Here is a 24,880-nt window from a genome sequence, read left to right as displayed (position 1 = left end):
AAAAGAATAAAATAAATGATGGAATAAAGTAAGAGTGATTAGATGTTTTGTCTTTTGTTAAAAAAAGAAATGACTTAACTTTATTGGGATGGACTAAAAAGGAATACGACTCAACTTTTATAGGACGGAGAGAGTATATCTAAAACAACTGAACTGACGGCAATCAACTATGAAAATTGGGTGTGTTTGGTCAGTTTCGCTATTTATCACGTTTTATTTATATTAAATAAATAGGAGAGATGAAAAAAGTACTAGTATTTAATTATAATATACTCCCTTCATCCCCGATTAAGAGTCACACTTGCATTTTTGCACTCATTTTGTAAATATGATAATAAATAATTAAATAGAAAAAATGGTAAAGTAAGAGAGAGAATAATGTAAAGAAGACTCCTCTCTACCTTATTCTCTATCTTATTTTACCATTTATCGACTTTAGCTATTTATTATATTTTTATAAAACTAGTGCAGAAATGCAAATGTAACTCTTAATCGGGGACGGAGGGAGTGTCATTTTGCAAAACCGCAATTAGTTTCTATGTGATCAAAAACATTTTTGTAATAATCTAATTCTTTTTACTTTACTGGTATGGCTAAAACCCCAGAGAAGCCTGAAGATTTCACGGTATTACTGCTTAACATTTGTAGCCAATAGTCACTTCCTTTCTTTCACATGTCCAAAATACACAATTGCTTCAAAAGAAAGCTATCTGAGATGTTCCACAAACTCATCACCATCAAACCCATTATCAGACAAACTGTCTCGTCCCAACATATAGGAACCAATTCCAAGTAAAAAAAATGCAGTGTCTTTTCTTGCATTATAGTTATCCACATTGGCAAAACGAGTGCAACCCTGAAAATTGTATTGCTTTTATGTTGAACTCAAAATTCTTGTTCAGTCGTCTTCGGGATCAAAATCCTTGATCTTCACATCTGCATCTTCCCCATACTGAATAGACATGTCAATTTGCGACAAAATGTACTGAATGCTGCATCACCAAACGTTACTATTAGTTCCAGCTACATCTCAAACAAATTTGCTATTATAAACTCATTATTCATTTAACAAGCTAAACTACCGACACTATAGGTCATCATGAGAATTGTGCTTAAGATACTGAGGTTAAACTACAACCTCAAAGAAAATTAGAAAATGTAATGCAGCATATTATATTCTTATTAAGTACTACTATAAAAATACCATTCCCCAAGATGCACAAATTAGATATTATACCTGCTTTCTTTTCTCAGATCAAGAGGAAAGAAGCTAACCATGCTGTACTGGTCCACCTGAGGCCACAAAATTTTGAAGCCCTTATAAATATCCATGCACATGGCGAAAAACAATAGCAAATACTTCCCAGAAGCATCGGCTCACTTTTATAAACAGGTAAATGACAGACAAGAATATGCAACCAATTCTCTTTTGATGCCAAGACAACCGGATCTCATTAAGAAGATACATTTAGAAGCATTCTCCTTCCATATACTGGTTCAATATAGTTTAGTAACACTTCCATTATGAGAAGCAAGCTTGGCATTTATATAATTAATTTACTGTGAATGCCAAAATAAAACCATTATATCTAAACATACCAGTTCAATCAAACTCTTATTAAGTTTCCCAAACTGTGGAGCCATACGCTGATTCAACTCAGCCAACAGAGTCTGAGGTTCTGGATTCAAGTAACTGAGAGAGCACAACAAGCAATATCAGGCTTATGCCGCTTATCAGCTAAAAAAAATATTAAGCCAAGATAAATAACAGAACAAGCGCCTCAAATGACAAACAAGATTTATTTAATGTAAGCAGCACTGACTTCTCAATGTCCCTCTTGTTTCTCACAAGGTCCATTTTGGAGAGAATATTAACATGAGGTAGCTCCAGTTGAACCATAGCAGAGAGTGAGGCCATACAGCCACTTATGAACTTGGTGACATCTGTTATAAACTAATAAAGAATACAAGATAGAATTTCAGAATAAATACATTTGAAATGGATTTACATTCAAATAAGTTTGCTAGAATATATGTATCAGTACCTGTGAATCAAGTAAGTACACAACACAGACATTGAAATTTTTACGCTTTAAGTGCTCCACAAAGTTCTTAAGCACTGGTACATGGGAGAAGAGTTCTATCTGGCCTTAAATGACAAAAGAAATTGGCATCAGAATCTCAGTACTAGAAGATAAATAAATGCACATGATGGTAATTCTCAGAGAGAAAAAATATCAGTTGGATAATTATGTTTCTTCAGGGGGGGAGAGCAATAGGCATAGAGGATAAAAACAATTCAACTGTGCAAAAAACTAGGATTTAACTGATAAGGCCCTGCAATGAGTATTGATAGCCATTTATGTCTGCAAAGTCATCACTAATTTGGAAGGGGAGTGCAGTCCAACTAGAGTTTACCATGTGATAAGGTTTACAAGAATGATCGCTAAGGATAAAGACACTTAGGAAAAGGGACTAAGAGTTTTGGCTTAATCTTAGATAAGCAACAAAACATCTCAGCAATCATAATGAGTGGCTCTAGTGTCATAGTATTATAAGTATCACATAAGATACTCCATGACAATTAATGTTATCATAACATAAGTTCTTGAACAAAGAGACAACAATGTCAGGGAAACAGTCGTGCTACCTGGGCAGTCAAAAACTAAATAATCATCATCCAAGTAATTATCCAATTCTTCTGTCAGCCACTCATCCAGATTTTCTTCCAGGTGCATGTGGTAGTTAAGGCTGTACAAAATTTCATACAGCGTAATGAAAGACTGATGTGGCATTGAACTGATAATCACAGTTTTGCTTCGGTGAAAGACAGTTATACTGAGACAGCACTAAAGCATAAAATAACAGTATGACGAATTGAATGGAATCGTATGTAGTAAAGGATACTCCATGCAGTAAATAAGACCACCATTTGGCCCCAATCCCAGCTCCTCCATGACATCCTCCAACGAAATGAGTTCCCTAATATCTGAAAACAAGCGTCCAGATTAAGGACACACAAAGTGGAATATGCCACAGTACTAACAACAATAAATAAACCAAAAAGTTGCAGAGTCTCACCCATTGCTACAGGATAGTTAAAATCCTCAGCAGCAGGATCTAAGTTCACAATATTGATTGATCGGCCAATTGTTTCGCAATGTTGGGACAAGCTAGAACAATAGGTAGACTGCAACAACCAGATATAGTGCATCTTAATAGAGACTTAGAGAGCATTACTCATCATAGTAAACAAGAAAATGCACAAATTAATAAATCCAAATCACCACCACCACCTGGACAGATATATGTGCCAAATGCTAAAATATAGATGAACTTGTAAGATATGGAATAATATTTGTTAATAACCTTTCCACTGCCAGCAGGGCCAATGACTAATTGTGCGTAACCCATGATAGTTTCCTATTTGTTTTTCTCCTGTCTATTCGCAGGTTTTTTACTGTTAGTTGGGAATGGAGGTTCGGAGAAAATCAAGGGCTTGAAAGACTCCAAGAACTGCAACCAATGCGTAACTAGCGAACCAAACAGCAGCCGCAAACAATAAGCTCAGTGCATCAGTGAGGCCCATAAAGTAATGTCACTAAGTGATAGCATTATTACACCGCCTTGAATGACCAGCCACACAGCAAAAATGGACAAAAAAGAAAATCGGATTAGTACATAAAACAATTCAAATTGTTCACATTCATAAAACACGAGCAATCAATAAGGCATGCATACAATGTTAACAAAAATATGATATAAATAATATGCCCCAGTCATAATTTTAACAACATAAATATGAAAATCTTCCGTTCAGAATACAAGAATAAAACATAAAAGATAAACTACAGTACAAATACAATACATTTAACCAGAATTAAATCTATCCCTTAGAACTACACTTTTTCGCCAAGTAGCTTCAACTCCATCAGTAGTAATAAAACATCCTAACAAGTATGAAAACTATCTCTGCAGCATCAACACCGAGTAACAGGAGAATAAACAAAACAGACGCATCAGTTGTTCAACCATTTACTCGCTCAAAGTCAAAACAAATCCCCCGAAACTAGCAAATAGTGCATTTAGAAGACATACATACAAAAATCACTTATCTTCTCTGCGATTCCCCTTTCCCCTTTATCACCAAGGAAACGTATAATAGTTATAAAAAGAAAAACTACTACTAACCACATAATGAATGCTGAAAACACCAATTCCGTGAACTATTCTGGATTGTGCTATCAAAATCAAACCAAGATAGGGGGAGAAATTACCCAAATAGAGAAGGACAGAGAAACCCAAATTCTCGAACTTGCGCAGCTTCTGGAGAAAAGCACGAAAGTCTTGTATAATAATAATAATAATAATAATAATAATAATAATAATTGGCCAAAGCGCGTTGATATGAAGGGTGCTTTATTGTTCAAAGTCTCTAAACTCGGGAGCCTAATGACTTAGACTACCTTGGTCCGAAAGATTCCGTACGATAACGGTATTAAATCTCCTGTAGCGCGGTATATCGAAGATTCGGTATATACCCACACTTCGGTATATCGTTGAATATTAAATATATATATCTATAGAGATTTGATCAAGGTAGTATATATAATATTTATGTTATATTTATATGATTATTATGATAGGGGAGTGATAGGGTGCCACCACCTCTTAAAATAACATCATACCACCATTCCTAGCCAATCATTTGTACACGTGGATGAATAATAAGTTGCCACGTGGGATTAAAAATCTGAAAAAGACGGCCAGCAATATTTTGTACACTATACAACAATTATTCTTGGCCAGCAATATCCAATATGTTATACAACAATCTATAGATTGTTGTGTAGCGTTTATAATATTGTTGTGTAGCGTTTATAATATTGCTGTATAAGTGGTGTCACAGTGTCACGGGGTTGTCATTTTAACACAAATCTATTATTATATATATAAAACCCTTATATTTATAGCATGTTGGATCCTCCATTTTCAGTCTCATCTATAAGTAATGTCTTTTGTCAAATTCACCAACAAGGTTCCAAGGAATGAAGATAATGTTGCTCATGATTTTATAATTTGTTTTTGATTTGGTTGTCAAAGTTTTATAAATTTTAATATTATAATGACTGTGTATGGAGTTTAATTATTTTATACTTTTTGAATTAGTTGAACAATAAAATTGTTTTTTTTTTTTAAATATTTTAGGTATAATATAGTATTATTTTTCTGGTATAATAGGTATAAGGGTATGCCGCACCGAAGTTCGGTATACCGCAAAAGTATGGCATACCGGAATGTGGTATGGTAACGGTATCAAAAACTACCATACCGAATTTTCGTTATACCGAAAAATTCAGTACGGTATCGGTATGGAGTTTTGTCATACCGTAACTTTCGGTACGATATACGGTATGACACTCAAAGTACGGTATACCGTACCGAACCATCCCTAACCGTGGTTCTCAATATTATTCTCTTTCTTGTTTTAATATTTCTCTATTTTAACTTATTATCATTTTTATAAAATGAGTGCAGAGAAATAAATGTAACTCTTATTATAGAATGAAGGTAATAGTTTATACTTGTTGTCAGAAACTCATTGCTTATACATGCCAACTTATTTTGCCATATGATATGCTTGGACCAATGAATATTTCTCAACTAAGTGTGGTTATGAGTCAATTAATATTTGCACTATTTTATAAGATGACTTGTAGACCTTCCATACTGAAATTCTATCATCTCTTGCTCTCTATTCTCTCTTGCTCTCTTGCTCTCGTCCTTCCATTTATCCACTAATTTTATTTTAATAATCACGCCTATTCTAGCAGTTATAACTCATCCAATTATGATTTTTTGTCTCTTTAGATATCAATAATAACTCTCAATTATGTATTTTTTGAATTTCAATAAAATTTAATATTATGATTTTATTGAATTTTGTATTGTAATTAAATCGATAAAAATAAATTATAAAATACTTTTTTCGTAGTTCATAGATGAACAATATAAATTTGAATGAGAAATTAATAAAGAGTGAACTATATAATTAATCCCTGATCTTGTCATAAAATACACCAACGGTCCCTGCAAAAATTTTATAGCATTTTTGGTCCCTAAAAATTACATTTTTGGTACCTGTCGGTCTTTTATACCCTTATGCATTTGAAAAATCGCCAAAATGCCATGAAGGGCATTACTGGGCTTTAAGAATAGTGACTTTTTAGTTTTGCAGACTGAGTGGAGGCGATGTGATGGGAGTGAGTAGATTTTTTTTTTACTTGTTCCTTATGTTGAGACAAAATATAGAAGTATATTCAACTAATGTAGAAGTATTCAACTTATCTCACTCCAAAATTCTATCCATTCCCTCCATCCGACGCTTCGCCTCCTTCACTCCATCATATCCTCCATTCGTCGTTTCGCCTCTATCACGCTCACTTCGCACGTCAACCGTCGTTCTCTCACACGTCTGCCTCGCCGTTATCTCTCTCTCATCTCACACGTTGTCTATCTCTCGTCTCACTACTCGCCGTCAATCGGCAGCAAGCAACGAAATTTGGTTGTTTTTGTGGGTTTAAATCATCATCAGCGGAATGCCTCCAAAAAAAGGAGGCCGAAAATGCAGCTCGTCTTCGGGAGGGAGAGGGTCTGCATCCGGCTCCGGCACTCGGTACGACTCGCCGATGCTCGTCAACATACCACCGGAGACATGGAATCTACGTCCTCCAAGCAGAAACAACTTCAACCCGAGACATGAATACGGTAATTTTGTTTCCTTGCATTGTTCAATTTTGTACTATATAGGCCAAAGACTTGATTTTTAGGGTTTACTCACTACTTAGGGTTGAATATGGAAGATTTTGGTAAGATTTTGGTAAAATATAGGGTTTAGACATTGTTGATGTTTCTGTATTGGATGATTTTTAACAATAATGTTGATTTGAATTTCATATAGCTAATAGGCCAGATAGGTTCAGTTTGGCCATTCACCATGGTGGTCTTTTTTCGAAGGATGAGTATGTTGATGGGCGATTGAACTATGTGGATAAATGTAGTATCTTGCAGTTCGATCAGATGGAATTGGCATCAGTAATGGTGAGATTAAAGTATCGTAGAGAGATTTGTGAATTCTATTATTGTCATCCGGCCCACAATCATGCATGCCATGGCAATGAAGTTGGTCATCCACTTTCGCCTCTCCTCGATGAGGAACACTTTACACGATTTTTGTGTTTGGCTACCAAGTTTGAGAAGCTGATACATATGTATGTTATTGAGACCACGGTGGCAAAAGCAAAAGCACGGCATAAGAGGGACCAAATGAAATATTTGAAGGATTATATCAATCTTAAGTCCAAGGTTGTGATTGAAGAAATTGACGAGCCTCCAATGGTTATACCAAAACAGAAGCCGGGAAAGAAGATGAAGGTGAATGGAGACATACCTTTGCTTGGATGGTATGAACGGGACATTGAGTTTGAACAGTATCTTGAAGACAGTTTGGTTAAAGAACGTGAGAAGAGGAGAATGGAAGATGTTGAGAAAGAAGGATCAGTTGTACCCACTACTCAAAGGACCGAAGCTTCTTCTAGTCAGCCGCAATGCGTAGCCAATGATGTGCCACCCGCCTCGAGGGAACCACTGGCAGCTGCACCTACAGTTGGCCAGGCACCACCAGCCTCGATGGAACCACATGCAGCAGCACCTCCGACCAGCCAAGCACCACCAACAAGAGCGCAAACAAGTGGTCCATCATCAACCATCGTCCGCAAAGCTCAGAGGTGTGGCCGGCGCAAAACAGCTGATTAGATTAAACGTGTGGGAAGGTTTCTTTTGGTTGAATTATGAAAAACTGGTTACTTGAACAATGTAGGTTTTGAAATTTATGGGCTTTTTTGGAAGCTTAACATTTGATGTAGGTTTTGTATGTTTTTTGCCATGGAATATGGATGACAAACTGTTGATCATTTTGTGTAGTATGTGGTGGGCAAGATGTAGCCACTTATTTGTCCTTTTTTGGGTTGTAATGTTATGGTACTTTTGATTTGGTACTGGAAACGTTATTATATTAGGTATTGTGTTTGATATTTGCATGAATTTTGAGTTCCACATGTGGTATTATTTTCAGGGACTATTTACGAAATTTATTTGTGAGTATCAATTTCGATATTAATATTTGTGTAGCTAAAATGATATTTTTGAGTGTATTCGGAATGTTATCCTTATATATAGTCCTCTGCCCCCCTCCCAGATCTGAAATAGAAGCTCACCAAGAGCTCAAACCCTCGACACCTCACCAAGAACTCAACCGCTGCTCAAAGCAGTTGCGAATCTGCACACAACGACCACAGCTCGGAGTGCCTTCTCTTCACACGGCGAATCTGCACACGACGACAGTAAGTTTTGGTGAATGAATTGATTGTTTTCATTTAGTTAGTTCGTGGAACCATTAACATTTGACAACAACATTTGTTCAATGGTTTAATTTCAAGTCAGGTTGTTGCGCCAATGTCTTCTTCTTCCCAATCAAGTTTGAATGTGAGTTGGCCGAGTTGGCCTCGTGAGGAATATGTTAATTGTGATCATGGACTTGAAGCTGAGATTGCGACGACGGATGTTAATCCTGGACGACGTTACTATCGATGCCGAATTTGGAAGGTAGAGTACAATCATATCACGCTTTGGCTTTGACTTTGTAGTAAGAATTTAATTGTCATTATTAATTATGTAGGAAGATGATTGCAATTTTTTCCATTGGGTTGTCGCTGGGGTTTCCATAAGCGAAGACAACTACTTTGAAAGACTTAGGCTTGAATGAGATCACTTCAAAGAACAATTGAGATGCAAAACAAGGGTGGATGGTGGCTCGAAGAAGAATTGCGACTGAAGACTGAGGAGTGTGAAGCACTTAAGTCGATCATTGATCAAATACGAAAAATGACACGAAAGATGAAGATTGCAATATTCTTGCTATGTGTTGTAATTTTTCTTCTTATGTAGAATGTTGAATATTGTAATCTTTCTTCTTATGTAGTATGTTGTGTATTGTTGTTGATTTGGAATTTGCTATTTCGTAACTTTTGGAGAGTTCAACTAAAAAAACTCATTAAATATGTGCCTTCAACACATAATATGCAAACTTGACAAAAATATTTACTTGAACAAAACTAAAATATTTACACTAACAGAACATAATCATTATTAACACCATCAGAACTAATAAATAATTACACCATCGATATCACAACATAAATATTTACACTGTCAGAACATAAATATTTACGCCAACAGAGCAAATTTTTCAAAGGCTGGAACAGAACAATATCGCAACCAAAATTAAGTTTCCATAGAAACAGAATCCAAAAATTACAACAAAAAATACGTTCTAACAACAAGTTTAAACCTAACCTACCAAACTAATCAGAATAGCTAAAATTGTAATAACTAACGAATAACAAGCCACCGATACAACAAAGAAATCTTTCCACTTCCATCCGACTGCTCCGCCACAATTTCGAATTACATGTTCCGAATCAACTTCTTCTCCCTCAACCTCAACATCTTTTCGTCGAATCTGCACAACACAATCCACGCCCGTGGACTTGGGATAACACCAACGAAAATAATTACAGCCACCGACCTTACCTTTGTTCTGGAAACAAAATACAACATTCCGTGGGATTCACGTCTTGCATCGACAACAATTTTCAGATCAGCTCTTTCACGACACCAACATTTTTCGTACTCGAATCGGAGCCACCGACACCTGTTTCTTCCTTCGCCAGAAAGATTACCGGAAACACTAGACATTTCCCAAGTTTTTGATATACAGTAGAGAGAGAAGATACAGAGAGAAAAAAGAGAGAGATGAATGGTTATTTAAAGGGAAGGAGAGAGATATAGGAAAGAAAGTGGTAAAGTCATGGTCTGCAAAAAATGATGATTGTATGATTCAAAAGTCCAAAATATCCTTAAACGTTACATATTTATATTGATAGTGATATTTATATTGATAGTGCTATTTATATTGATAGTGCCTAGGGGGTTATTTTTGTCTTTAGGGACCAAAATTGCTATAAAATTTTTGCAGGGACCATTGGTGTATTTTATGACAAGATCAATGATTAATTGTGTAGTTCACTCATTAATAAAATTCAAATGTGAATAGAAAAAATAAATAAAGTATTAATAGAAAGGCAAAATAAAAAAGTGAATAAAATATGACGAAATGAGTCAATTATGGATTAAACTATTTGGTGTGGTGTAATTACTCAAGAGAAAGAGACTTAATATACATAAGAATGTTGAAACGGAATAATAAAATACTAAGGTGTTTCCAATTAAAAGTATGATCATTAATATATTTGATTGAAAATGAATATTTATTTACTTTTTAGTATTTTTTTAATTTATTATTTTTATTTTGATGGGAAAATTAATATTCTATTTTTAATCTCATAAGTTTGTAATTTAGTTCACTGTAATTTTTATTCAATTGATATTCATTTCAATTAAATAACTTGGAGTTTCAGTTTATATATTGTATATGTATTTATGTTTTTATTGTTTTATCTATATGTACTTTTATTTAGTATTTATTATGTGAAATCAGTTTTGAAGTTACATTATTAATAATCTTGATATTAAAACTTAATTTTAAACGTTTGTGTTTTGTATTAATTATAATAAGTTAATTATTGGTGTGTACTTTATCTTTAAGTTATACATCGTGTTTAGAATCAATACTAAATCATAAATTGTTCATTTCAATTGAATAAAAAATAAAATCTCTAAATATTAATTGAGGTCCAATATATGAATTGAAAAAAATTTAAATTCAGTTGATTAATAACTTTAAAATATAATAATTTAAACATGTTATACTTATACGGTAATAGCCTTATATCGTAAATAATAATTAATACTCCGTACTACATATATTAATTTACATAACTATAAGTATAACATATTACATTTATAATATTGAATAATATTAAAATTAAAAGTATAATAATCCTATTATATTTTATAAATTAATAATTTAAAGGTGTGTTATAATGTAATGATAATAGTAATAATTCATTATTATTATTAACATTATTACTATTATCAATCGTTTAAATTATATCTGAATCTATAAATCATCATTAATTCAAACTATATAAATTATCGTTCTTAGTCAAACTAATCTCCTTTGCTTAAGGAATTTGGTCCGAATTATTAGTTTTATATTGAAGAAAATAAAGTTTTAAAGGGAAAGAGCCATTAGGTAAAATACTTATGCACTAATAATTAGGCTTAGTTTTTTTAATATTTTAATAGTGTTTAAGTACCATTATACCCTTGTGTGGGTGGTCGTAATATTAGCTGCATTACTCAATAATGAATTATGGGTATCGTCTAAGCGCGTCCATGAAAAATTCAAGCTAACCCCAAAACCCATTTAGTTCGAGATTACAGCCAGTCAGCCACCATTCATGGCGGTGGCCGGTCAATAGACCCATTTAACTTCAATACACTATTCGTGGAGCTAGAAACCACACCTGTGCTTGTGATTCTGCTCTCTCCCTTTCCTAATTCTCCACCCTAAATTCGACCGAAATTCTTGTGCAAGGGCTTCCACATTTCCAGGTATGTGTTGTCATTATTGTTATATTGCTAATTTTCTTCTTCTTTTTCCCGCGGATTGATCTATTAACCATCCATTTTGAATTGCGCTCGACTTTTTTCTTCGAATTTGGTGTCTATGTTCATTCGGGGTACAAGAACAGTGGTAATTGACTAATTTCTACGGAGATTTCTGTGATTGTGACTGTGTGGATATATAACTGCAGTAAAATTGTAGGATAGTTGTGGTAATTCTCATGGAGTTTGTTTTCGTTATTTTTGCTCCCACCAAGTAAGGAATTATTGTTGAAACCTTTTGTTTACGATTCTTTGCTGCCTAAGAAGTGATAAGTTGTATACTCGCGAGGGGCTGTGTCTATTAGTTAGTAAAATTTTATGCTTAAGGCCTTCTCATCTGAGCATTGGCGCGACCATTCAGAATCGTAGATTTATGAATTACTAACTTTCTTGTTGTTGGATGGAGTTATGTCACAATATCATGCTTATGCTCGATACTTGAGCATGGCTTGATAAATGTCTTGCTTTTTTTTTGCTGGATTATTATTTAGTAAGGAGGTTTTTAATTTGTATAGTTTGTGATGCAGCAGAAATGCTTCAGCTGTTCCTTTGCCAGCCTGCCTGGGACCATGACACCAGGAATGATGAATATAGTAAGCAGAGAATATCACTTCTTGATGAATTAGAACAATCAATCTGGTCATTTATTTCATCAGGAAGCCGATCAGAAGCCCGGCTGTGGCTTTGTAACACAATATCAAGCATAAACTCCATCCGGCCCCGCCATCAACGAGACTTGTTTCTGAGCCTACTGAGATCTAAGCCAATCAAGAGGAACTTAGCATCACAACTTCTGCAATTGATCTTTCAGAAGCAACCACAAAAGGTGGGGCCTATAATAGCAAGGAAAAGCTGCAAGCTGGAGAATTTTTTTAAAGGCAAGTGCTGATTTTGACTATAAATTTCTTGTGACATTGGAGTTGATATAAATTATCTAATAAATCTTCCACAGATTATTTACTGAGCCCACCTTTGATATATTAGGATGCATTGAATCTCTGGAGTGTTAACTGGAATTTCAGTGGCATGCATAACATTATAGTAATTTATAAAGATAAACGTGAAGAAGTATTTTAGGGCTACTTCAATGGTTCTTTGATTATATTCGTTGGTAATTATTTTTATTGGATGAAGAACTGATAACTGTTTGTCTCAATGGCATTATACTCAGCTTTTCCATGTTGACTATGACTATCAATATCTGAATGGCAAACAACTGGATTCTTTTTATGGGTTCTAATTGTGGTTATCTGAATGGCAACCAACTGGATTCTGTTTAATGGTTCTAATTGTGGAAGCTGAAATTGTTTGGATGGCATTGACCTGCTATTTATGACTTCCTCGCTGATTGTCTGAATTCAGACATTATGTTGTATTACCCCCTAACTACAAAGAAACAGTTTGATGTTTATAATTGCATCCATATGTAAATGCCAATAACTAGAAATGATCTACACTTTTCTTCCATTTTCAGTCCTTGAGTGCACATTTGTAGTATGTCTAGTTGATTAGATCAAAACCGCATTTTGCTAGGATCCTTAGACATTCATAGCAATTTTAAATGGCATGTTGTATATATTTAAATTTTACATATTTATTGTTATTTAAATTATTGGTTTTACTCTTACACAAATTTTCAATTGGCTGGCTCATTGTTATGAATCCTAACCCATTTATGTCTCCAGGAAATTCTAGGCGCATCCTACAGTGGTTCTCTAATTTTGCTGGTACTAGTGGCTCTGATCATGGACAAGGTGCTAAAGCATTATCCCAGTTTGCTTTTGTAAACCGAGATATTTGTTGGGAGGAGCTGGAGTGGAAAGGTAAACATGGGCAGAGTCCTGCCATGGTTGCAACAAAGCCCCATTATTTCCTTGATTTAGATGTTCTGCGAACTGTTGATAATTTTCTAGAGTATGTACCTGAATTCTGGTCATCCCGTGAGTTCTCTGAGTCGTTAAAGGATGGTAGCATTTTGCTAATTGATACACAATATTTTGTTGACTTGTTTACTGACCTGATGTATGAAGAGGACCTAGAAGAAGTTTGGGAAGTTATTGATGAATTCCTCATGGAGCAATCTTTCTCATTCTTATGCCATCACCTTCTGATCATTCTCGAAGAGCAAGATTTGTGTCATTTCCTGGATCTGGTACCGAAATATCTTAGACAAAAATCAGAAATAGTTGGGCTTGGCAGTGCATCTGAATGGTTTGAAGCGATACTTTCAAAATACAGTGCTTCTACTACCATAGATCAGCTACTTCTGCTTATTGCTGTGACTAGTCAAGGTCGCCATCTCCTGCGGCTTGTTCAGGAAGAAGGTAGCGAGGAACAAAAACAAAAGATAAAGGATGTGGTTTCTCAGCTTTGTGAACTGTCAAATCATGCCAATGATTTGGAAGCAATATTGAAAGAAGGCCTAAATAGCAACCCCTTAGTCGTCATAAAAAGGTTGGGTGTGCAGTCCTGGGCAATATATTATTGGCTATCACGAGAATTTCACAAGACTGAATCCTGGGAGTCTTTGTTTGTCAGCAATGGAATAAAATTTCGCCAGTCTGACAAGTATGCTATGCTACATGATGATGACTTTCCCGAAGATGGATCAGATTATGATAGAGGATCTAGAGTAAGCCTCAAGCGCAAGAAGCATAGAAAACACAAAAGAAGACATCGAAATATCAATCCTACTGAAGATTATGAAGATGAGTTGGTTGGACATGATATATTGAATAACAGGCTAGATCTGCAATCCAAGGTGGGTGATTGGTTGCTCTCAACTGATGGCTATTCTTCTGTATGGAGCAGTGTAAGTCCAAAAACTCTCCTTTTTTTGTTGTTGCTGCAATCCACATCCAGTCTTCAAGTTGTTCTGTTCTCCATCTATATTTTTCCAGATGCTCAAGTACTTGATAGTTCCAAATTCTTTATCACAAGATTATTTTATATGTATAAAAAGATGTAGAATTTACCTTTATCAACTATTAGACTCATGTTGGATGATGAAAGTTGGGAAGCATAAAGTTTCTGAAACCATAAAATCACATCTGAGATGAAAATTCTGTTTGCTAATGACAGCACAGGTTGCTCTGCTTTAGAATGGTAACAAGTGTTAGGTAAATAATTTGGTCCCAGGCTTTCTTCTAGTCTTAGATAATTAGATATCATGTTATATTATGTGTTTTTCTTTCTTCCAGCTTCACGTGTTATTCCCACAAAATGTACGACTGTATCCATATAGAGAATGTTTGAATTCAAAGTGATTTCTCATGCTGTTTTGTAGGTGGATCTGCCAGAGCATCTTTCAAGGCATTGCTTTATTGTGTGGCTGAAGTGGATGTTTGCCAAGAGCGAGATGGTGCCTTAATTTTTTGGTCTAGGACTATTGGGCAAATTTCTAGTGGAAATATCATTATATTTCCCTTTTGGCAGAGAGAGCTCTTCGTTAAAATGTTTCAAGGTTCGTATGGAAACCGATTCTTGATATTGAAAACACTTCCATCTTCTTTTTAGAAATTCTCAGAATATTTCATGAATTTGCTTAAATGAGAGATTATTTCCCAGGACCACATATGGTTTTAGCAGTGAAGTTGCACTACCGCATGAAACAGGAAAGCAGTAGAAACCTATTTGTCTTGTCCAGTGTATTGAAAGTCAGGAGCATTTGCATTGACCGCAGAAATGTCCAGGTTCTGTCTTGTTTAGTTACTACTTTCTTGAATTTTTATCTACCAAGGCAGAAATCCTGATAAAATGTTGGATATGTAATTAGCAATGAGAACTTAAAAGAACAAGCCCCATTTGGCTCCTGCGCCGATCAATGATTTGCCAGTAGCTGCTTCTTGAAAGTGAGAGTTGAAGTATGTGCTCGTCTTCTCTATCCCATATTGGATAAGTGTTTTTACTCTCTTTGGGAAGTGGGGTTTTATGCTCACGTGCTTGAGACAAAAAAAGTTATGGTGGCCATTTCGTTGGGCCTGTGTACATTTGAAGTTCTCTTAGTTATAAATTCATTGACAAATATTTCCCAATGAAATTATTCTGAATGTTTCTTGATGTATGAGTTGCACCTTATTTGTCTCTGTCTTTGGGAATTGGGATCCTAAATCCAATTCCAATGATGCTCCAGAATAGGTAAAAAACTCTGTTATGCCACCCATTATTTTTGTTCTTTTACTGAGTTTGATAGAGTATAATTGTTCAACACTATATTGTATATTTACTATTTGGTGGATATTGAATTACAATTAGTGTCATTAAGCATTAACATAATTATATTTATAAAAAAATGGTTTTTATTTTTTTTTGGCTTTCTTATGTTTATTAATTTACTTTTTGGTCTAATTTAATTTTTTTCTTCTTGTTTTTTTTCACAATTTAAGAGAATCAATAAACTTCCAACCTATTGATTGGAGGGGAGTCGTGTACAAAGTTTTTCGTAATTATCTTTTTGTCTTATTTAATTCCATGTGTCTATTTTATATCAATGAGAAGTCCTTTAAATATAAAGTTATTATCAATAGCACTCTTCTTATATATTTATATCAACAAGAAACTGTTTGAATATAAAGATAGTGGAGTATATTTTATTTTCGGAATATTATTAGCATTCTTTAGTACTACTACGCTAAAAGATTATTGGATACTGACTTATATCCCTATTATTCTGTCAATTTATTCAGTATCTGGAAATTGAATTATATTATACTCCGTACTCCATATAGGTATTTCTCACATGTTAAGCACTCGAAATAAATTAAAAATAGTGCCTCCTACTAAGCTTATTCTCACATGTGCAGTCCAAGAAATAACATTACAAAGTAGGACAAAGCATTTTTTGAGTTGCGCTTTTGGGTTCTCAAAGTAGAAGATATAATCGTTCATGTTTCCAACTTTAAAGCTTTGCTTCTTTGTTCCCAAGACCTGCAATAAATTAGACGAACGAACGCTAAGGAAGGCAATGAATTTGTTTCTCAGACAATTAACTTAACTCATATTGTTCAAGAAGCAGCTTCAAAAAGTTAACTCACCTGATGAAATAAATTCCGGTAAGCTGACATATTCAGGGCAGGAACTTTCTGGTGGGATTTCAACGCCACAATCCCGAAACTGCAATAGTTCTCGAAAGAAGAAAAAAGGATGTGTAAAAAATGCACATTATATCTCTGATGGCCTAGCTTATTGATCCAACTAACTAACGATAAAGAAAAAACTCACAAAAATTAAGCTACAATATCAAAATCATTGGACCTTGAAGTCCTTGCTGAAGCAGAGTCGAAGTTCCTCGATGGCATCACCAGAACATACAAGTGCTGGAGTGGCATGGTAAGCCTTTTCAATAGCTGAAACAATGCCTCCAAGAGGATACTTTTCACAGTTTGATGCTGCATAGCCAGCTTCTCTTAAAACTTCCTGTTTGTGTATATGCATATCATATACAAGAGGGGTGAATATTCCAGTATGCTCTTCTGACTTTGTTCAACTTAATGATCGATGAGCCAGTTGAAGTCATACAAGTTAATGATCAACCAGCAAGCAATCAACCAAGTACAGAACAAAGTGCGCAATTATACATACACATGCACACAATCATTATAGACGGTCAATGCATATATACGGAGATCTTGCATATTTAAACTGAACCTTTTTTCGGTGAAGACTATACCAATAGGCAATATGAGAAGATGTAAAGGTATAAGTAGAATCTCTGGATTCATGGAGTTAATATGTTCAACAATAGTCTATGCTATTAAACTGACTTTCATTTAATTTTACTTTACATATGACATGCATTCTTGTAATCAGATGAACACACTCTTAAATGGTTTGAATACTCATCAAAATAAAACACAGTTTTTCACTTGTGAAAATAAAATATATGCATGAAATTGAAAAGTTCAATGTTAAAGCATTATATTACCGTGACATTATATTTGAAGTAGAGGTTAAGAACTGTCCTGAAGTAATCATATTCATCTCTTATGACTGGAAATGAACAAGGTCCATGTTTTTCTGGAAAACAATGAATGAAGATGAAATAAGGTTCCTTCCCAGTTGAAGTATTCTCCAAGTTTCTCAAAGCATTAACTTGAAACCACTACTAAATCTTCTTTAGTTATAACAGATGGTTATTAATATCAGACTGCTTTGTGCACAAGATGCTAAATAACCAATATTTCAGTCACAAAGGGAAGATATTGACCAAGCAGAACTAAATTTCTAAAGAAGTTTACCCCACTGTCTCCAGATGCATTCCAATCCGAATATTCCAAACACAACAGCAACAAAGGAAGTATCGTTAGTTTCTTCTCTTGGCATCACCAGCTTTAAAGGAATGTGCATCAACAAACCTCATGTTCCCAGAACAGCCCCGTTCCATTATGGCAATTTGAAGAAGATTCACAGTTGTAAGATGGCCAGTACTTTTTCATGGTGCTTAGCAATGTCGAAATCTGAAACAACAAAAATCAATTAATTGGATGAAGCATATCAAATTCTAGGAGAAGTTGCTACATGCTTGAGAATATATTTCTTCTAAAACATAAAGCATCCAAATAAGCAAACCACTGCAAACTAGAAACTTACCTTTTTAATATTAAATCTTTTGCCAGGGCAGCATGCTGGCCAAGTCCCGTCATTATAATCAGGCCAAAGTCCATCTGCATGGAAAGGAGAGACAAGGACATAGAAAATATACCAGAAATAGGACCTTCTTAATCTCAATACGGAAGCAACACTCCGCTGCATGCATAAACATGAATGAAAAATACAGACATGCATATGCTAGATATCAAATTACCGATAACTCATACCACTACATGTTTTTGTTCAAGCATGAGATAGCTTCACTTACGGATAGTAAATTCTGTCAAGGCACTCGAACTGAAGCAAATTAAACAGAAACGTTAGTAAGTCTTCGTAGCATACATTGGAAAATGCTCACGCAGCAGTCAAAATAACAAAACAGGTTTTCATCAACAATTATGGAAGAGGCTAAGCCTTTTATATTATTTTTGTTAAACAGTTACTGTCATTATCTGCTAAAATCTCTCTGATGCATAAAATTTCGTATCAAAAAAGCTTATTTGGTTCATTGTTTTGTTGGGTGGTGACTGGTGGTGAGTCTATCTGTCATCTTCATCTCCCAATTTTTTCTGGTCTAGTCATAATGCACAACAACAAAAATCCCAACTCCTCTGTCATAAGAATTTATAACCAAGGGTGCCAAGCTATTGAAACGAGGCATTGTACAGTAAAAGCACCTCCACATGAATCATATTGAATTTAATACAAATAAATATAGATGATCACTAAGGTGCCGTTCGGTTGCATGACTCATTATCATATGATTATTCATCTAGGATTAAGTTGTGGGATTATTTTAGTTGGAAGGGGTGGCTATGCCTCATTATCATATGATTATCCTTCTAGGATTAAGTTGTGAGATTCAATCTCATGAACCAAACATAATAGTAATATTTAATCATGAATATAATCTTTCAAACTGAGCATACAAATAGTAGGTCTTCCTTAAAAAATTAGGCTTTACACATCAGTGTGCTTGATCATATAGTGGCAATTGTGTTTCGAAGTTGCAGTAGGGAAAAACTGAACATAACCAATTCCAACCACATTTGAGCAGAGATTATTGAGAAAGAGCAACAACATTTACCTCAAAGATCAATCCTATACAAAGACTCATTCCGCTCAATTCAGTTCTTATCATCTAGAACCTCTTTCTAAACAGCAGTAATATCATTGCATGAAAAAGCGTGTAATAGAGAAAATTGAATTTACCGGCGACAGCAGGCATTGGAGGGGCAGCATTGACCATCGGACGAGAGGCAGGCTGTTCCCGGCCACAGAAAAGATAGCATGAAGAAATCAAATTCTCTCTGCTGATTGCTTGATTTCACCAACAACTCCCCCAAATCTGCAACACTGGATGATCCGATCCAAAGAGTTACGAAGACAATGCATTGAATTTTGAGGCGCGCGGGGAGTGGAGCCATCGAATCGTAGTAGAAATCGCAATGAGCGGATCAATCGAAGAGAAGAATATTGAGGATTAACCTTTTTCTTTCGCTTAAAGTAAGCACCACTGTTTAATTTAAGCATACGCTGGATTCCAGGAATCGGGACACAATCCACAAAATTTTTTATCTTTTTTAGTGGATGAACATTACCAATTTTTATCAATTCTTCTACTACTATCTATACACTTTTTTATCCTTATTTATTGTTCTATGTTTAAAGTCTTCTTTTATCTTTGTGCAAATTTTAGAAATTATAGAGAAAAATCGATGGAAAAAAAGTAAGTGTAAATTTTATTCTTATATGGAGTATAATTTTTTTTAAGAAATTCGTCATTAATATCTATATGTCATAATATCTTTATTTTATGTTTTAACTAATGCACCCTTAAATATTTTAACTAGAAATAAATCAATTATCAATTATTTTTTAGTTTTTAAATATAATTGTATTATAATCCCTACAATTATGGAATTTATAATAATCAAAGGTTTGATATTAGTATAAAAAACGAAAAGTGGGGAAAGATTTTGTTTATGAAGTAAATTGTTCGATGTATATGAATTAAGGGGGATAAAATTTATATCAATTAAAAGGCGTAATTTTTAAAGTAGTGATAAAATGTACATATGCATAATTGGCAAATTCAAGTATTTTTATAGTATTAAAAACTATTAGTACTTCAAAAACATTAGTACAATAATTCATTTAACTAATACTCCTGTTTAATACTTTAGTTATGAATTTTGATTAAGTCTATTGCCAATTTGCCATACTTGTAAGTGACCAATGTTTTCGAACAATTTATATTCTTTAATTTTCAAGATTTGGTTGGACTACTTGGACGTGCACGTAATTGTCGTTTCAATTACAAATTAATAAGTAATAGTTAATGCATCAGCCGTCGTCATCATCATAAGGTTAAGAGTCAATTTCTATTGAATTCCAAATGTTTCCAGCTAATTTTAAAATTACATCGTAAAAAAATACCAACTAATTTGTCTTACTGTAAAAATTACTAAATAATAAGTATTATATTATATTTAACAAATTATTAATTGCATGTGCGTTACTCCAAAGTCCAAACTCCAAAGCTAAGTTTGATGAAGCTGTATTCCTGTCCAAGCCACAAAAGCTGGAAACCAATTACAACCCCACATCAATAATGGATAATTAAATTATACTACGATTTTCTGTAGATTTTAATAGACAAATAAAACTTACACCTTTGGTTTAATACTGGTAATAAATGAATTTGTTATATGTCCAGATTAATTCCAAGGAATAATTCGGTGTAAAATCAAATTAACATAAATGGTGTCTGCCTGTATTTAGAAGACTTTTTGAAAAAGGACTCCTTTGTTTTATGTGAATTAGATAGGGTTTTTTCAACAAATAAAACCACGAGCTTTTAATTCTTGCTTTACGTTCCAATGGGTTCTCTTTACTTTAATTAATCCAATTCAAACTTTAAAATTAAATTTATTTCAATTCTTCCTTCTCCTATTGTTTTTCGACAAATAAATTTCAAATATGAACTTTTTATACATCTATTGTTCTAGCTTTATTTGATGATTAGGAATGCACATTAAAAGGAGTGCTATTATTTTAGGTTAATCTGTAGTATTTTTTTAAAAAAATGACGACTTTTTAAAAATTTAATGTACTATTTCTCCTTTTTTTGCTAATATTCAGACTTCAGCCACCCAGTTTGATTCACAATAGACATTTGAACTAGACGTGTTGTTTAGATAGAAATTAAAAGAGTCGATCAACAAAAGCAAATGTGATTTGAAATGAGATTAGAAATGCATTATCTTTTTTCCCAATTTTTATTTTGAAATTACTACAAATTATAGTAGTACCAAAATTTGATTTTATTTTGCAGACACGGTGGCTCAAATGTCAGAAGCAGAAAAAGAATAAAATTGTGAGTGAAAATGCGATGATTATAGCTTGTAGCGCAGCCGTCATTACCCTTTATAAGAAGCTTCACCCAAATTCCATATCCATGGTGTTGCGATGGAGCTCTTATTCTAGCCACTTTCTCCGCTAATAAAATCCCCCCTTTCCTCGCACTGCCAATTCATCTACTCTACTGTATAATTTAATCACTGCTACCTGCATTTAATCAAATCCAGCTGGATTTATACATTGACAGAGATGATGGAAAACTGAGAAATGAGCTTCCTTTTGCAGCTCAACATTGTGGATCCAAGGTTTGTTGTTTCTCGAGGGTGCTAATTTCTCTATTGCAGAGGAATTATTGGGGAGAAAATGAGGGTTTTGGGGGACTCGTGGTGTTTCTGCAACGGCGGGGGCAAGTCGGAGAGATTGAAGGGCGCAATTTTCTCCGGCAAGGCTCCGGCAATGGCGAGAATCAACGGCGCCGCCACCGGCTTCTTGATCCACCGCAATCTGCTGCTCACTACCCACGCCAATCTCCCCTCTGTAACTGCCGCTGAAGCCGCCGAGATCCGCCTCCACAATGGCCTCTCTGCTACCCTGTTTCCTCACCGGTTGGTTTTGATTTTATCTAAAATGCTTAATCTACTATTTTTCTCAAGTAATTATATTTCTATTGAGTTGTTCACATTATCTACTGTCTATTTGGCTGTATATATGTGTATTAAGTGTGTGATTGTGTGGTAATTGGAGATTCTTCTTTTTGTTTGATTTGCCCAATAAGTGGATTTGTGGTTGGATGTTGATGTGCGAGTTGATTATGGATTGGTTTTTCATGTGATTGTCTTCATCTCAAGTTGGTGATGTAAACGCCATTGTTGTTAACTAAGATGATGATTTTTAATCTGGATTTGTTTCTAATTTATACTCCATTTGAGTGATGTGCATTAGGGATCATAACAATGGGATTGATGTTATGTTACATTATGGTTAATGTTAGCAATTACAGTTATCATTTTGCAATGATGGGAATACCAACAAGAACAGTAACAACAATCATGGATGGTGCCACAGCCTCTTGGTATCTTCGTCTGCAACTGTTTCGTAATGAATAAGTTCCACCAAACACATGAAGTGTTATTTCATTGATTTATAGTAGTGTGTAAATTGGAAATGCAATTGAACTGACTACTTTCAACCTCCTCTTGCTTATGGTTACCAATTATCAAGCCTTGATTTAGTAATCTATTTGATATTTATGTTTGCACATCTAACTCTGTGATTAATCTTATAGTGATGGTAGTTCAACTTTGTCATGGCGAGATTTATACCTTACCTTGATTTGATTATGTTGATAAGAGTTGGTAAAAGGAAGATAGAGCCAATGCTTTCACCAATAATCGATCTCCCTGTCTAAGATGATCTATTTGATCCAGGTTCTTTATTACAAGCTCTGTTCTTGACCTGACGATGGTAGGCCTTGACGCTTTTGATGGCGAGTCAAATGCTCCCGTGCAGCATCCTCACTACTTAAAGACTTGCTCGAAACCCAATCTGGAGCTGGGAACAGTAGTTTATCTTTTAGGTTACACAGATAAACCAGAGTTGGCTGTTGGTGAAGGAAAGGTAGTGATAGCTACCGACAATCTGATAAAGTTATCAACTGATGGAGTGACATGGAGCCCAGGTTCTGCTGGTTTTGATTCTCATGGCAATCTCTCCTTCATGGTTTGCGATCCTATGAAGCTCGCAACTTCTCCAAATGCCAAATCTACTTCAACTTCATCATCGTCTACGTCGTCGTGGAAGAAAGACACCCCGATGCAATTTGGCATCCCTATACCTGTCATCTGTCATTGGCTAAATCAGCATTGGGAGGGGAACCTTGATGAGCTCAACAAACCAAAACTACCTCTGATCCGGTTGATGTCCTCAGGTCAGAAAAGTGAGCATTCTTGTGCATCGTTCACCATGAGGCGTGTCTTTAAGTTAACTGAAGGTGAGAATGAGGGGACACCATCTTCCTCCAAACCAGTAGAGCAACCTGGAGCGAGTTCAGCAGCTGTCCATACTGACACAGTGGAAGTCCAAGATGAGACCTCAAGTGGCAATCGGCAAGGTTCCGGAATCCCTACTCCCGAGATTTATGAGTCCCCAGTGCTGACCTCAGGCCCAGTTAGGAACAATGATGCTACTACTGCTACTACTCAAATCCAGCTTTTGGACATCAACTTCCCTCCAAGAGTAAGTAAAGCTGCACCATCACCTAAGCAATCTAGAAAAATGATGCCACCAAGCTCTGATCAAAACTACGTCAAGGATTTCCTGATTCAGAAACCACCCGAAGGACCTTCGAGCCCCATCCTAGATGTAGAGTCAACAGGGTCTGTCGATGGAGCCCAGACTGGCGTCCAGTCAAGCTCTTCACCCGTTGAGTTTCAGGAGTTGCCACACGAATACAGCAGCGAAGGAGAAACCACCATGTACTCAGCTGAAACAGCTGAAAGCAGGAATTACACTAGCCCTAGGGAGGGAAGGTTCTATCAGGTAGGAAGGAGCCAGAGCTGTGTGAGCCACAACAGATGGGGGCCGGTCCCAAGAAACTCAGTTGCCCGCGGCTTGAATCTGGAGAAACACCAGAACTTCACGCAAGGGAGGAAGGTGTACTCACAAGGTGCAACATCTCAAAGGAGCAATGACTACTATAGTCCAACAGTTTCCTCCATTATGAAGAAAAGGCATGACATGGAGCAACAGCAAAAACGCAGGCCGAGGCAGAGCGCAGTGCATACATCTCCAAGATGGAATTTTTAACAGTGAGTCTCGATTATATACTTACTTTCTTGATTACATCTAATAGCCTACTTGTTCAATGCTCATATGCCTTGTTTTCTTGGTTATACCTGTAAGTAGTTAATTGTTTAGACAGATACAAACGATTTAAACACACCATTATTATATTAGCCTTTTTCCTTTCAATGGTATTGGGGTGTGAAGGGATTATATTTGTCTTGTGTTGAGGAGTAGTATTGTTTATAGAATACCTATTATATTTGCAAGTCTAAGCTGATAAAGAAAAGTAGTACTATCATTTAATTTGTTGAGAATATCTGTTACATTTTCTGAAATACAAATTTTTTGAGTAAACATTTAGGACTATGATAGTAAAAGGGGTTTACAATTTTGAAATTTCGGATTCCAGCAATAAATTTTAGTTTGTCGGTGAGAAGAAGGAATCAGAAGGGCC

General features: G+C 35.2%; 5 protein-coding genes across 12 annotated transcripts; 3 read left to right on the top strand and 2 right to left on the bottom strand.

Moving 5' to 3' along the window:
• Window positions 1-608: 608 nt before the first annotated feature.
• On the bottom strand, window positions 609-4,365 carry LOC125186095 (GPN-loop GTPase 3-like). 2 transcript variants are annotated; one of them, XM_048082411.1, is made up of 10 exons: window positions 4,278-4,365; window positions 3,370-3,626; window positions 3,082-3,190; window positions 2,908-2,989; window positions 2,651-2,736; window positions 2,046-2,149; window positions 1,824-1,954; window positions 1,600-1,693; window positions 1,238-1,293; window positions 609-992 (listed from the first exon to the last, which is right to left on the bottom strand). In XM_048082411.1, exons 2-10 carry the CDS (start codon window positions 3,412-3,414, stop codon window positions 899-901), a joined length of 801 nt encoding a protein of 266 aa, XP_047938368.1. In that variant the 5' UTR covers window positions 3,415-3,626; window positions 4,278-4,365; the 3' UTR covers window positions 609-898. The 2 variants fall into 2 exon arrangements, with proteins under 2 accessions (XP_047938368.1, XP_047938369.1); XM_048082412.1 differs by lacking the exon at window positions 4,278-4,365 and adding an exon at window positions 4,192-4,210.
• A 2,234-nt stretch (window positions 4,366-6,599) lies between these two features.
• On the top strand, window positions 6,600-7,815 carry LOC125189698. Its single transcript, XM_048086949.1, has 2 exons — window positions 6,600-6,768; window positions 6,962-7,815. The coding sequence occupies exons 1-2, from the start codon at window positions 6,600-6,602 to the stop codon at window positions 7,813-7,815; spliced, it is 1,023 nt and encodes a 340-aa protein (XP_047942906.1).
• A 3,605-nt stretch (window positions 7,816-11,420) lies between these two features.
• On the top strand, window positions 11,421-15,900 carry LOC125190961. Of its 4 annotated transcripts, none has more exons than XM_048088395.1 (7): window positions 11,421-11,637; window positions 12,222-12,569; window positions 13,377-13,514; window positions 13,722-14,503; window positions 14,978-15,154; window positions 15,259-15,383; window positions 15,467-15,900. In XM_048088395.1, the coding sequence occupies exons 2-5, from the start codon at window positions 12,224-12,226 to the stop codon at window positions 15,059-15,061; spliced, it is 1,350 nt and encodes a 449-aa protein (XP_047944352.1). In that variant the 5' UTR covers window positions 11,421-11,637; window positions 12,222-12,223; the 3' UTR covers window positions 15,062-15,154; window positions 15,259-15,383; window positions 15,467-15,900. The 4 variants fall into 4 exon arrangements, with proteins under 4 accessions (XP_047944352.1, XP_047944351.1, XP_047944349.1 ...); XM_048088394.1 differs by having other exon boundaries at window positions 13,377-14,145; window positions 14,230-14,503; XM_048088392.1 differs by having other exon boundaries at window positions 13,377-14,503.
• A 478-nt stretch (window positions 15,901-16,378) lies between these two features.
• LOC125186862 (ribonuclease 2-like) lies at window positions 16,379-19,866 on the bottom strand. 3 transcript variants are annotated; one of them, XM_048083338.1, is made up of 9 exons: window positions 19,492-19,858; window positions 18,548-18,576; window positions 18,280-18,353; window positions 18,045-18,146; window positions 17,928-17,931; window positions 17,615-17,706; window positions 16,945-17,106; window positions 16,725-16,803; window positions 16,379-16,617 (listed from the first exon to the last, which is right to left on the bottom strand). In XM_048083338.1, the coding sequence occupies exons 1-9, from the start codon at window positions 19,704-19,706 to the stop codon at window positions 16,589-16,591; spliced, it is 786 nt and encodes a 261-aa protein (XP_047939295.1). In that variant the 5' UTR covers window positions 19,707-19,858; the 3' UTR covers window positions 16,379-16,588. The 3 variants fall into 3 exon arrangements, 2 of the variants coding, with proteins under 2 accessions (XP_047939295.1, XP_047939296.1); XR_007170519.1 differs by having other exon boundaries at window positions 16,489-16,617; window positions 16,912-17,106; window positions 19,492-19,866; XM_048083339.1 differs by lacking the exon at window positions 16,379-16,617 and having other exon boundaries at window positions 16,725-16,814; window positions 16,912-17,106; window positions 19,492-19,866.
• A 1,673-nt stretch (window positions 19,867-21,539) lies between these two features.
• On the top strand, window positions 21,540-24,640 carry LOC125190621. 2 transcript variants are annotated; one of them, XM_048087967.1, is made up of 3 exons: window positions 21,540-21,658; window positions 21,928-22,247; window positions 23,070-24,640. In XM_048087967.1, the coding sequence occupies exons 2-3, from the start codon at window positions 22,006-22,008 to the stop codon at window positions 24,445-24,447; spliced, it is 1,620 nt and encodes a 539-aa protein (XP_047943924.1). In that variant the 5' UTR covers window positions 21,540-21,658; window positions 21,928-22,005; the 3' UTR covers window positions 24,448-24,640. The 2 variants fall into 2 exon arrangements, with proteins under 2 accessions (XP_047943924.1, XP_047943922.1); XM_048087965.1 differs by lacking the exon at window positions 21,540-21,658 and having other exon boundaries at window positions 21,668-22,247.
• The last annotated feature ends 240 nt before the right edge of the window (window positions 24,641-24,880 follow it).

Source organism: Salvia hispanica, chromosome 5 (genome assembly GCF_023119035.1).
Source record: "Salvia hispanica cultivar TCC Black 2014 chromosome 5, UniMelb_Shisp_WGS_1.0, whole genome shotgun sequence".
Taxonomy (NCBI): Eukaryota; Viridiplantae; Streptophyta; class Magnoliopsida; order Lamiales; family Lamiaceae; genus Salvia; species Salvia hispanica.
Note: the sequence above shows the minus strand (reverse complement) of the source record. Positions and strands in the feature narration are given on the sequence as shown.